The sequence below is a fragment of the Stegastes partitus genome, unplaced genomic scaffold (assembly GCF_000690725.1).
Source record: "Stegastes partitus isolate 25-593 unplaced genomic scaffold, Stegastes_partitus-1.0.2 Scaffold81, whole genome shotgun sequence".
In the NCBI taxonomy this organism is placed as follows: domain Eukaryota; kingdom Metazoa; phylum Chordata; class Actinopteri; family Pomacentridae; genus Stegastes; species Stegastes partitus.
In genome coordinates, this window is record NW_007577812.1 from 643,873 (window position 1) to 657,561 (window position 13,689).

General features: G+C 43.0%; 1 protein-coding gene across 1 annotated transcript in view; it reads right to left on the bottom strand.

Moving 5' to 3' along the window:
• megf11 (multiple EGF-like-domains 11) overlaps positions 1-13,689 on the bottom strand; it is a 49,567-nt gene that overhangs the window by 7,243 nt on the left and 28,635 nt on the right. The window contains exons 8-14 of the mRNA XM_008276835.1: positions 12,428-12,640; positions 11,765-11,939; positions 7,013-7,133; positions 5,420-5,583; positions 5,201-5,303; positions 2,231-2,377; positions 726-860 (exon numbers count right to left, since the gene is read on the bottom strand). Of these exons, the coding sequence (XP_008275057.1) occupies positions 726-860; positions 2,231-2,377; positions 5,201-5,303; positions 5,420-5,583; positions 7,013-7,133; positions 11,765-11,939; positions 12,428-12,640 (1,058 nt within the window). The remainder of the gene's footprint in view (positions 1-725; positions 861-2,230; positions 2,378-5,200; positions 5,304-5,419; positions 5,584-7,012; positions 7,134-11,764; positions 11,940-12,427; positions 12,641-13,689) is intronic.

Sequence of the window (13,689 nt, forward strand, 5' to 3'; positions counted from 1 at the left end):
ACACCTCGGGCTGCGGTAGGGAACGGCAAGGAGGTAAGACAAAGACAGCAAAATAGATTCAGATGTTTTCTCACAACATTCTCAACAAGGTTTTCTTGTGTGATTAAAACATCCCCAATTAAGACAATACACAAAAGAAAGGTCGCCTTGAAATTAAATTTAACAAGAAGAACAGATGCACGCATCCGTTGTTTCTTTGTCTCTGTGCGTTCGTGAAAAGCAATTTACATGCAGCTCTCTTTGCAGAATTAGGCAGACGGACAGCAACATCTACTTAATGTATTCTTTGTCTGAAAAGAGCGTCTCAGCAATTTTCAGGCATCTGTTGAAAGTTGATTTTTTATTTTTTTTGTGGAATTGGGTGCACTGATAATAGACATCATTCAGAGTTTCAAGGCTTGGATGCAAGTGGGAGAGGCAGCAGGTCACGTGTAGCGAGCACAGCAGGGACTGAGTGTACAGGTGTGCTCCCCAAATACAATAAATGAAAAAAAAAAAACAGGTTTATTCGACATATAAATCAAGGTAGTTTTTTTATGAGATATTGTCAGTATCAGCATTTAGCATTGAACCATTTAACTTCAGTGATTTGTACATTTCAGAATTTTTGTATGTTTTGTTAACTGAAAATTGGAGGGCATTTTCAAATATACACTGTACTTTCAAGTATCAAAAAGCAAAACGTCACAGTGAGTACGTGAAAAAGGACATAGAGGGCTACTTGCCTTGGTTGCACAGAGAACCAGAGAAGCCGGACAGGCACTCACAGTGGCCTGTGACATGATGGCAGGGTCCGGTGCTGTGGACACACTGCGGACACGACTGGCTGCAGCGGTGGCCGTAGAACCCCGGAGAGCAGACTGAAGCCGGCAGAGCGTGTCAGCAGGAGGGTAGAATCAGTCACCAGCGTTGGATGGAACAAGAGGTATATAATAATGAAACAAAGCATGACAAGAGCGATCAGGGGAGTAGAGAAAAATCAAGGCCGGAAGAATTAAAGCAGAAAAGACAAGGAGAGACAGCAAAGGGAGGGAGGAAGCAGAAAAAGTCAGTCTTTATTGTAATCACTGCCATTTCATCTGCTCCCAGAGATGGAATAGTAAAAGAGTTGAGAGAATCGCTAAAGTCTGTTTTGTGTCAAGTCTTGAGAGCGGCTTGACGATCTGGATATGTCAGGGAGAACACAACTGTGTGTTAATAATGCAGATTTTATGGGAAGAAAGTGAACCAATAGATATTCAAAAGGTGGTGTAAAGGTAATTATGTTGGCAATTTACACAAAGACCATCAACTGTGTAACCGTGATAAGAGCCTGCAATTTATTTTGAAAACATATTTAAAATTCAGTACTGTGAGAGCCTTAGGAATCTGTTCCTATTTTATAAGCAGCGATTCCTACTTTAACATCACTATGCTCAGGGGACAGTCAGGCATTTAAAAAAATAGAAACCTTTTAGGAACTAACAAAACAGCCTCAGTTATAGTTCGACAATCACACACTGTAGAGTTTTGATTATATTTAAAGCACCAGGTGTGATACATTTTTATCAACGTCTAGAGAGTCATGTAATCCCTCAATTAAAATTTTGATGGAGGAAGAAAAAAAAAAAAATCGCAGCTACGAGGTTTTCACCTGACGAGTAAATTATCTGTGTAAATATTGAATTTGGAGGAGTAATCATTTCCCCCCCTCTCTCTATCTCTCAGACACACACACAGCTGTTTAAGTCTCTCTCTTACATTCCCCTCAAATTGATGTTTACAGGTTTGTGGCTGCGAGTTTCACTCCCAATCAGTGAGCTCATCACTTGAGAGCGTCTTCAGACAGACCCCATTCAGAAACCAGAGCTAGCACTCCCAGTGAGCGTGCCCTCTGATGAGCCTTAGGCGAGGACTCTGAGTCTCCCACGGTGAGTTGGTTGTTAAGGACAGTGTAGTGGGGCGAGGGTGTGTGTGTGTTTATGTGTGTAAGTGAGTGTGTGTCTGGGGGGATGCCGTAGGGGTGAAGACACTGTGATTAAGTGATAGCTGTGATGAAGGGTTTACACTCAAGCAGTTATGACCGACAGCTAAGTGCATCTCCTCAGCTGGCTCACCCTTTAAGAATTCTTTAAAGATCGCAGCAAGGTCAGCGCTTGCGATGGAGTCACGCCGCTATCGGTGTCATTTAGTTGTTTCTTTAAAGTTTGTATAAAAAGAGGTCGCCGAGAGAAAGAAGAAGGAAGCTCACTTCTTTTGCAGGAGGTTCCTCTGTATCCAGGTGCACACACGCATGTACCGTCCTCTGGAGAGCAGGATCCTCCGTTCTGACAGGAGCAGCTGACTGAACAGTTGGGTCCCCAGAAGCCTTGTGGGCACACATTATCACAGTGGATTCCTGCAGGCGCATTAGCATAACGAATATTCAGTGAACGCACACTAAGAAGGCAAAAGACTGGTTTGCTGAAACAGACTAAATAGCGTAAAAGCATATCATTAAATGACAGCTTTCCCAATGCCTGATGAGAGCAGATCTATGCAGGATTATTCATCCAGTATGGATACTCTATTGATTCTAGCAAAGAAGCTACAGTATGAAGTGTGTTTTTCTTTTTCAGTTCAGCCCATCTCTCCCACTCTGTTTCTGCTTTCCAAATGTATTTTATTTTTGATCTGACTGGGGCTCCCTGCCAGTGCACTGTGTTGATTAACAGGGTTGGGTCTCCAGAGAGGCCGAGCTTGTCTCCCATTCTCTTTCAGCAGAGTCGGGGTAGTGTACAGAGCTGAAGGGGAGTACTCAGGCTACAAGAGCACCGTGTGGAAGTGTCACAGTGTGTTTTGTGCAACTAACAAACGCAAAACACTGCATCCATACGGGGCTCACAGCAGCACGTCCGCTGGAGGAGCATGTTTTCTCTCGGCCATGCTCATGTTTTCAAAAGAATGGGATAAAAGAGGAATGTCGCATGTGCTGTATAACACACATATGTGCAGGTTTATAAAGTGGAACGCGCTGTATGTCACATACACACACACTTAGAGCTGCACACTCACACGCATGAAAACTCTGTAACCTTTCAAGCACCAGCCCTTAGTTCGAAGCCTCATTTGAAATTTCCTTTGAATGAGAATATCTGAGAATGGTGTGGCCATTAAAGCAGCATTAGTGCAGTACCTTTGAATTAAACCTGGACTAAACTCTGGGGACTAATGTTATACAGTAACCACGGCACCTTAAGGCTGCCATGGAGGAGTAGAGGAGAGGAAATGTTAGTGCTGATGAGGGGTGAGGGGAGAATGGTAGCAGTGATTTAGTCAGAAGCCAAGCCATGGACATCAAAAGGAGGGCAAGGCTTGTGCAAGTGTGTTTGAGGTTCTGCTAGGCCAGGCAGAAAAAAAACAGTGACTGCCTTTACTGTCAGAAAATGAATGCAGACAGAGCATCACATTTTTCAGTCTAATGGTGACAAACAGAGGGGCTTTGGATGCCTAGTGAGGGAGAAGAAGAAAGAGTGAGAGAAGCCAGAACTGAAGTCTCTTCAAAAGAGGCTTTTCACTGAGAAGTGCCAGAGGTCCCACTATCCAATTTGTACAGAGTGAGCAGAGCAAAGCAAACCTCTCTCTCCCTTTTTAACTCCCTCTCTCAGTGCATGTAAACACACACTCACATTACCTGCTCTATGACATGGACCAGCATGTCTTCAGAAATAAAAGGCGAAGTCCTATTTATCATGGACTAGCATGAAGTGGCTGCATCAAGTGTCTACTCAGAGCACTCCTTTAAATCTTTGTTGGCTGATGTCAGGCTTACGACAGTTCAGCAACAACCGTGCGGGTCACAGACAGCTTAGCCACTTACTGGCGCACACTCCTAGAGTCAAGCTTCTTGACAATTTACGCAAACCTCACGATAAAAACCAACAGCAAGTTGACAGCAAAGTAGAGGGCCGCACCAACTCTGGATGTAGCGCGCTCAGTGACATGACAGTGTTTACGCGCGAAAAAATGGCTCGAGAGTTTCTGTAAATAGACGTGTTTTTTTTTCCTTCCCCCCCATCCCTGACTTAGTCCTGAGACGAATCCCATGAAGTCCTCTCTCTAGGTGCTCCATCCTTCAGAGAGCCCATTGTCAAGCCACTAAGATTCAAGTATGTATGAATGTGTGTTTGTCCGACCCACTGGGCTGCGCGGTGCCCCCAGCCCGCACCCTGGTGACTCAATTAAGGCTGACAGATGGTCCCGACCTGTGCAGGATTCAGAGCATGAGAGGCCCGTTTTGCCAGCGCCGTTCTTGCAGATAATAAAACCCACATTGTTTCCCAGAATAAATGCCCTAAGCTCAGGAGGCTGAATGGAGTGGGCTGCTGAGAGCTCACAGGCTTGACCTTTCCTGCTGAATCTTTTCCCTCCCTGACTGCACCTCTCTACCCAAGCTCAGAGACCAGGTCCTCAGCTAGCCCCCCGTATTTGACATTCAGATGCGACGCTTCATTTTTGAGCATAATGATTCTCACCCTTGCTGTGACATTCACACTTTTCTACCTCCAGCTCTTTCCCTGTGTAAGCAAATGGTTTAAATGACAAGAAACAGAGAGTGGGCATATGTTCATGAAAAACAAAGTATTTGGATCTGGAGAAAATGGAACGCCTATGATGGCTGAGAAAGGGCGAACCTTCTCATGAATAAACATGGAAGTCAGATTTCACAATAACCTGGAAAATTAAATAATTAGCAGAAAAACACAAATAAAATGTAAAAAAAATATATATATATCACAGGCTGTGTCTGCAAATCTTGAAAGCATTCTGGCCCAGTTATTTGATTCAGTCTCCAAATATGTATCTGATGACTCACTTCAGTCATTAATAATAATAATAATAGAAGCAATATAAGTATGATTGCATACCAGCATACAGTGTGTCAGCCAAGATAATTAATTTAGAGCTCAGTTCTCAACATCTCTCATTCGGCTATGCTACTGCCTCAGTGGCAAAATAAATTGAACATTTAATTAACAAAACACAGCTTAGACATTCTGGAAACACAGTGTACAACACAAGCCGTGAATGCTCCGGCATGTTTTCCTGTTTCGGTAAATCAGTGTGTCTAACTAGCAACTGATGCGTTTGATATAACAGGTAATAAACGCAGTTTGCATCTCAGAGGTTATTTCAGCTCCTAATGCCGGCCTGTTGGGATGTTTTCAAAAGCAGCACTAACCCGTCCAGCCAGGGTAGCAGCGACAGTAGCCGCTCACTGGGTCACAGCCGTCGGCATGGCTGCAGTCACAGCGCTCGCGACACTCCAATCCGTAGGTGCCATCCTGATAATGGTAAAAACTGGCTGTTACACATTTGAAACAATACACTTGGGCAGAAGGAGTCACTACAAGTCGTACGGTGTTGAAGACCCACAGGATCAGCTCAGTGACAGACTTACAGGGCAGGACTCGTCGCAGTGTTCTCCCCTCCAACCCGGAGAACAAGTGCAGGTGCCATCTATAGGGTCGCATGCAGCTCCGTTGCTACACAAGCATGTCTGATTACAGCCCAGACCCCACAAACCACTGGAGCAGAGGATGGAGCAGTCCACACCCTGCCAGCCTCGGGTGAGAGAGAGCACAAATACATCAAACTGTACAACTTTGTGTAAGAAACGTTTTATGGACACAGATGCTTCAAAGCCTCTTAAAATGATTCATAAATTTGAATGTGAACCTTCAACATAAATCTGAATGTTAGAAATATGATTTAGGAGATAAGGGGAGAAAATTATTTCAGGTTGTAGTTCATGCTGGTGACACAGCTCTATGGATGGCAATGCTGGCCTGTTAGTCAGCTGCTCCACCACTTTGGTCTAGACTGAAATAAGTAAACAACTACTGGATGGATTCATATGACATTTTGTAGAGTTATTCAGGGTCAACAGAGGAAGAATCCTATTGATTTTTGTGATATTACAACTTTTTGCTGTAGTGCCAGCAGGAGGCTGACATTTTTCAATTCACTCATTCAACTATTAGATTGACAGGTTTGACATTTGGTACATGCATGTTGTCCTCACTTTGGTAACATTAACTTTCTTTGTACTGGACTACCAAGTCAAAGTCCAAAGAAATGGCTCAATATTTACTGGATAAATTGGCACAAAATTTTGCACCAAACTCATTGTCCCCAGAGGGTAAATACCATTAACAATTCCACTAGTGCCACCTCGAAGTTGGCATTTGTGTTTCTGTGTGAAATTTCTCAAAAACAGTTTGTCTAGTTGGTACGTACATTCATGTTCCCCCAATGATGCATCATAACAGCTCTGATGATCCCTTAACCTTTCCTCAAATGTCATCATTTGATCATAATATTGATTTGTCCAATACTTCTTAGAATAAACAAATACCTGCAAAACGAATGACATTTAAATCATCAGTAGTTTGTGTTTAGTGCTGTAGGCAGATTAGATATACAGTTCACACTTTAAACAAAGGCATGCTAGCATGGATGGTATTTTAACCTCAAGTGCTCTCATTTATCTTCCTTTTTTTTCTGAAATACGTTTTATCTCTTCAGGTCACTTCAAATAAAACAGTCTGACAAGGAAAAACCAGTTTTCATACGAGCTGCTCACAACGGAAGACGTTGGGTCTAAAGTAAAAGCCAAAGTAGTTAAGATAACAATCACATAACAGTACATTTATGGTTATGGCATTCTGGGGGCACAAAACCTTCCCTTAGGGAGATAATTTATTATTAATAGCTTATGTGGTGTATGATTCATTAGACTGAAGACAGGACAAAGAATAAATAAAGAGCAGGGATTATCTGGCCGCTGTGTCTGATACAGTATGTACAGGGAAACAACCAGCAGCGCATTATGTACAAGCATTCAGTCCATAAGTACAGTATGTACTGTACATGTTGAGCCGTGTAACAGTGTGACTTGTCAGATCATTAAGTAAATAGTACAGTCAGTGTAGCATATCTCACAATGTGGAAAACCGCTCTGAACCTCTACCAAGAGTCAATTATTCTGTACCTTCCCTGCAGATGCAGGACCCATCGACAGGAGAGCAGGATGCATGATTATGGCAGGAGCAGGTGGACATACAGCTTGGTCCAAATAGACCAGGGGGACACACTGTAGCACAGTCCTCACCCTGTGGAACAAATAATGCAAAGTCATGAGGCAAAGACTCAGCATGGCAATAAATGCTGAGTCTGGTAGACCAAAAATAGGAATAATATAGTCTGAACAGTAGCGGACAGAGAGACAGGGAAGGTTCACGGCACTTCTCCATAGTTGACTGAACTGTTTACTTAGACCAGTCATACTATATCTGTACACAGAATGGGAGCAAAGCATCTGTAAAATTGAATGGATTTATGATAGTAACTGAAGTTCAAGCAGAGGACCACACTTGATCACCCCAAGCTATCGCTTCCTGGCTTCCAATTATGCACTCTATATATTCTGACAGTGCCTACTCCCAGCCAAGCTTTGCTTTTTGCAACCCTGCTTCACCCCATCTCTCAACTGCTCTCTACATCTCTCTCTCTCTCTCTCTCTGCCTTTAGAGAGAGTCTCTTCCCGTTTCAGCAGAAAGACTGGCAGGACTCCAAAGCCCAGGAAACCAGACTTTTCACCCACCCTTCTGCAACCAAGCGATGACTAAATTTGCCCTTCTGTCTAACCATCTTGATGTCATTAATACAACCATTTCTGTTCTCAACATTAGGTTGTGGTGCTTGTCTTGTGAAATGACTGATGGAGGATGTTATCTGTTAAACTGTATACTGCAAAAGTTTACACATATAAAGGAAAACTTATAAACTCATCCTGAAGTTTTAGGAAGTGTCTTTTTTCCCCCAATGATGTCTGGGTGTGGATGTTTATTTGCAACTGGCATTAGAGATGATGATATTGTCTGGAATCTTAAGCCGTGCCACATCAAAAATGTATATGATGTCTATGTGTTCAGACTGGACTGAGTTGTGGCTCAGAGAAAAACGAGTGTGATTTTTTTGAAGCAATGTGTCAGAATTCCTTCATCACCTCCTGATGTCTCAGGCACCAGCTACAGCTCCAACTGTTGACCATGTTGCTTTGCAGTCCAAATCAACAAGTTGAACTACCATAACTAACAATCCACTGTGTTTAGAACATGATTGCTTCTCTCTCTCCACCTCTGTGGGAATGCACAAGTATCAATCTGAAAACCTCTGATGAACTACAAAATAATTTTGTAAACGTGAGTGAGATGGATCACCCTGAGTGATTAAATTCCAGGATGGAGAGGCTTATCTCTCAAAAACCTTGTCCAGTTTCTACCCTAAAACACAACTGACACTGTTTTGAGGACCATGTCCTTGTCTTCTAATTAGCAACTGCCACTGATGCTACCTGCACACAACGTGACAAAGGATCTGAAGTTCAATATGCAAAGCTCATAGTGAAGACATGATGTGTTTCAGAGGATGCATGTGATTTTGTACGCCTTCGTCAGGGAAACAGTGGAGTTAGCAGTGGCAAGGATGGCAGTCCATGGGGATTCAGCCAAAGGCAAACTAAGGGGAAAAGGGGGATAAAACAAACAAATAAAGTCCACAGCGAAGTGGATGGACAGGGTAAAACAGGATCCCAAAGGTATCCCAGACTATTGGCCACTCTCACTCTCATGTTAATGAGAATCCCAAAAGGAAATCGGCAGCCATGCTGGCGCAGTCGTTTAGTCCCTTAACATTGCATTAGAGGGAACTATCTGGTAAAGGACATGGAGTACTCCTTCTATGTCCTCTGCAGCCTGCTGTCATTAGAATTTCTCTGCTTTAAAGGCTGAGCACAGCCCACCTCCACTAGTCTCGTCCCTCCCTCAGCCGGAGATCACAGCCAGTCTATGGGTTCCCACACCCTCCCTTTCAAACTCTGCCTTGAGTGACAGGTGACACAATGATTTAGAGTTCCAATTAGAGGCCCAGAGGAGTCCTGAGTGGTTCTTGCTTCGCTCACCAGAGCGCTGGGGGACTGCTGGCTGCTCACTGCTCTCATTATCATTTTGAACTCAGTTTAAACAGGAGGCAGGAGGAGATGTGCCAGTGGACGCCAGGGGCAGAACACACATCTTAAAACATCTCTCCTCCCCGTACGCCACATAAAAGCGTCTGTCTGTGAATGAAATTTTTATCAATCGGTTGCAATAACCTTTGTTCTGCTGAAAATGACAGCTTCAAGACTGCTAACAATAGCAGTTCAGTTACAGTTGTTAAGAGCGGGGAGAAGTTTGACCAGCTGAGGGGTTGGAGGGGTGGGGACGGGCGGAGAGGAAGGGTTCGGTCCTTCTTCAGAGCACAGGCAATTTACTGGTGACTGGACTCATGGATAAAACGTCATGCAGCCACAAATGACCACATGGATTTTGCTGCATCCATGGCTGCGTCGAATTCCACTTGGTTTCACCCTCGTGGTGCGGGGACCAGTGGTTGGTCTGCTCTCAAGAGTGGGAAGGCAGCTCTCTCATTAGTCGACTGATTCATATTCCTTCTGAGCTGGGAAGGATAGAAGTCTGTATGTGGAGAATCATTATTAATACACGGGCTGTCAGTCCATTGCACGAGAGCAGCAGGACCTTACATAACTACACAGCCAACGGAGGCAGTACCCAGACCTGAGCTGCTGAGAGGCAGCCAGGTCGTCCTTGGCCAAGGCACTAAATTCATTCCTATTAGTATCTTAATGTAATTGAAGTGCATTTTTTTCCCAGAAAGCCACTAGCTGACACATCACTGATCAGGCTGGTATCCATTGAGACTAGATGCAAATGGCACCACTAATTACCAATCAGTCTCACTCCTTAACAGTTCATCTAACTGCTGGATGAGTGACTGCAGTTTAAAATTCATGCAGCACGAAAGAAAATGAACCTCTGAACCTTCTGATGAGGCTAGAAAGCCCTGAGAGATAGGAAAATGATTTGTTTTCAACACCTACAAAGGCAGACCGGAATCCATTTCTAATGCATTCGTATTTCTGATACGCCAAGTATCAACAGAATATGTAGAAACCGTCGACATGGGCGAGAAATGTGACAGAGTGTACATGCTGCAGATTGCAAGGGACAATGCCTGAATAGGTAACATGTAATCACTTTGTCCCAGTCAAAAAGAGCATGTCCAATTACTAGAGCTAAATCAAGCGTGCAGGTGCTCAGTCTGCTCCAGCACTTTGCTTGGTTTGCCCCCCGATGGGACTCCAGAACAAAGATGCAGCGGGGAGGCTTAGCCTTATCAGCTGCCCCCCGGGGAAGTGACTTCACCAGCAATCATAGCCTCCACGCCATTATCAAGCACATTTTAAAAGATCCACTTGATAATAATCATGTGCTGTGCATGTGACACACTTGCAGGTAGCAGCCACACAGCTCTGCCTTCTAACAAAGTGTCTGTGTTGTTTGCACGGCAGCAGCTTTGTTGAAGGTGCACAAAAAAAACAAAAAAAACTACCATGAGCTCACACACCCCTCCCCTTCCCTCTTCCCCTTCCTCACATACAAACACACCAATCCTCCATATGAGGTGTGTCTGTTCCCATCTGACTGCCTCCTTTTCTATCCAGCTCCTGCCCTCTAGGTCTGTTTAATGGATCTGGCAGCCCTTCCCAGCAGCCGCCAAAGAGAACAGGTGGAGCAAATTAAGACACAGTCTGCGGCCCCGCTCGGTAGCTCAATTCACCACAGTGGCCCGCTGTAAGACACAGGCAATTTCCACTGAAATGTAATGTTGGCAGAAATGTACCCTCTCGGTCTCTGTTGCTCTGTAACTTCAGATTGCAAGACAAGGAATACAATGGGAAAACTGATTGAAGTTACCCAACTAATTTGACAGTTGTAAAAGGGGACAATACGGCTGCACAAAAACGACTATAACGGAAACATATATAGGTCAAAGATTCAATTTTCTCCCAACCCGGTCCGGGGATACAGATCCCAGCTCGCGCTCTACTCGCCTCTCTGATGCTACAAGTCAAGATGTGTTTGCGAAATACACACAACTGATTATTAATGTCCGAACGGGGGCTGCACCAGAGAATGAATCATTTAGAGGGAATTTCTTGGGGTGCAATAGAACACATCAATAATAAGGCAATAATAAAATGTCTCACCTTGCTCTTGACGGCCTGAGCACAAAAAGCTTCTAAAGTAAAACTGGGACCACTTCCAAAACATTATGACCGCAGTGACACAAACATTTTACAACAACCACAAATAACGTGAATTATAAATCCCGGCAGCAACCTTCAGAACTAAGGCTAACACAGTAGACGGATGAAGTAAGTCGCAGCATATGGTATGAGACATCCTTCCTCAGATATAATTATTAATAAGTAGAAGTATAGCACAGATTACAAAATTACAATGGCAATTACATGTGAGCGTTTAATGACAAACAGGGGAATCACAAATTAAAATAGACATATGCATGTCAACATATTGAATAGTTTTAGCCACAAAATCATGGAAACTGATTTTATTGTACATTAAATGCCTTTTTTCATGTGTTTCGGTGCATTTGAAGTACTTCATTTACTCTTTTTTTTTGTCATGTAACTGTTGGGTTGTGTAACTTCTTGGCATGTTTTCTCTCAGAGCAGAATTTGGATCTCATGAGACCAAGCGAAGAAAAAAAGGAAAATATATAGCATTTTAACATATGAAGTCCAAAATTACAGTAAAATATTACCTGGGTAGGGGGCCACCTATCTGAGCGCAATTAAATGAGGAAACATGATACTCACCATGAACCCGGGGGCACAGATACAGGAGCCTGTGACAGGATGACAGTCAGCTCCGTTGGCACAGCTGCAAGACAGCATGCATCCCTCTCCGTAGTACCCAGGCGGGCAGCTCTCATTACAGTAAAGCCCTGTCCATCCGGCCGAGCAGGTGCATTCACCAGAAAGCGGATGGCAGCTACAACATAATGAGAGAGAAATATGGGACAACAACAGGAAGAAAAAGAGAGAGGTGAAGTTTCAGCACTAAAAGTATCAACACTTCATTCCTGAGCTGGATCAAAGTGTGAAGTCTGCGCCAACAGCAATTCATCCATCTATGTGTCTACGTGCTTGTTTCAGATAGATGAGGTGTCCCTTTTCTCCTTCGTTCTGTAATGACTTCTATGGCCGATGCCCAACTCCTGCCGGAATCAGAGCATTAACATTGCATTAACTATGAATGCTGCTGAGAAATTATGAATGAAGCAAAGGTCGCGATTAAAAGCTAACTGGATGACATGGCTAAGAGGTGTCCAGACTTCAGAATGAGCGCTGGCTTAGAGCTAAGATGAGACGAAATTGAGTTGCAGAAGTCTTTATTCATATGAAGCTACAGTGGGGGGTTTGCTTCAGGGCTTGGTCAGAGTGAGGCCGTGTGTGGCCCTGCACTGATGTCTCACTTACCTCACGGTGTTGGTGGCGTTACAGGGGCAGTACTTGTCACAGATGAGACCGTACAGGCCAGGGGGACAGAATCTCTCTTGGCAATTAGGGCCTTTAAACCCTGTTTCACACAGGCAGGCTCCATTGATATGATGACACTTGGCTCCATTCTGGCACTCACACCTCTGGTTACATTGCGGGCCATAGGTGCCCACGGGACAGTCCTCCTGACATCTGGAGGGAATTTACAGAGCAGTGTCACTGTCTTTTAAATTGGTGTTGGAAAAATGTCAAGAATATAGGGGGAAAAAAATTGAGTTAACTTGAAATTCATGTGTTGTAACGGTTAAATCGGCTCCGTACATTTGATATTAATACCTGCAGTAATTAATTAGTTAGTTGACTGACAGCGAAGCCGTCTTGATAATTGACTGTTTATATCCTTATTAAGCAGAAATCACAAACTTTCTTTTGGTCCCAGCTTTTCAAATTTGCTCATTTGTCTGTTTTGTGACATAAATGGAACATCTTTGGATTTTAAACCACTTAAACGAGTCATTTGAAAACATCCCCTCCAGCTCTGGGAAACTGTGACAGGCATTTTTCATGGAATGCAAATTCATCAATTATGTAAATGACGGATGTTTCAAGAATGACAATACTCACTCGCCGCAGTATTAAAAAAATGCTACAAACGGTATGGTTCAGGCACAATAAAAAGTCCATTTTATAGTGTTTATGGCAGTATTGTTAGTATTTATCAGACTTATTTTGCTCTAACTCTTGTAAAACCTTTTGAAAAGAAATGTGGGTAATGTTTTAATTTCACCCTCCTTATAGCTGCGTAGTAGTTTTTTCTATTGTTTTTTTAAATACTAAATAAGCAGATATGAGTGTATTTTAAGTCTTTACAAATGTATAGTATTTCCCAATTATCCTAACTAATCATTTTTTTAGTACAGTTTTACTTTATTATCATTCATCTATTTATGCACCTGGTATCACTTACTATGCACCACTAACATGGATCCACAGCAGGACTTGTGAACAAAGACATTATTACCACATTACAGTGTTTTCAGTATTTATTACATATTTCTGCAGGGCATTTTGGTCAAGTGTCTGCCTTAATAGTTAAAAAAAAAAAAAAAAAAGTAACACAATAAACAAATTGTGATTTGATTTTGCACTATGCAAAGTATTTACAAACAGTGGTCATTCTATAATAAAATGAAACTTCAATAAACTGTATTTTAGCTAAAATTACAGTAACATATCTATTA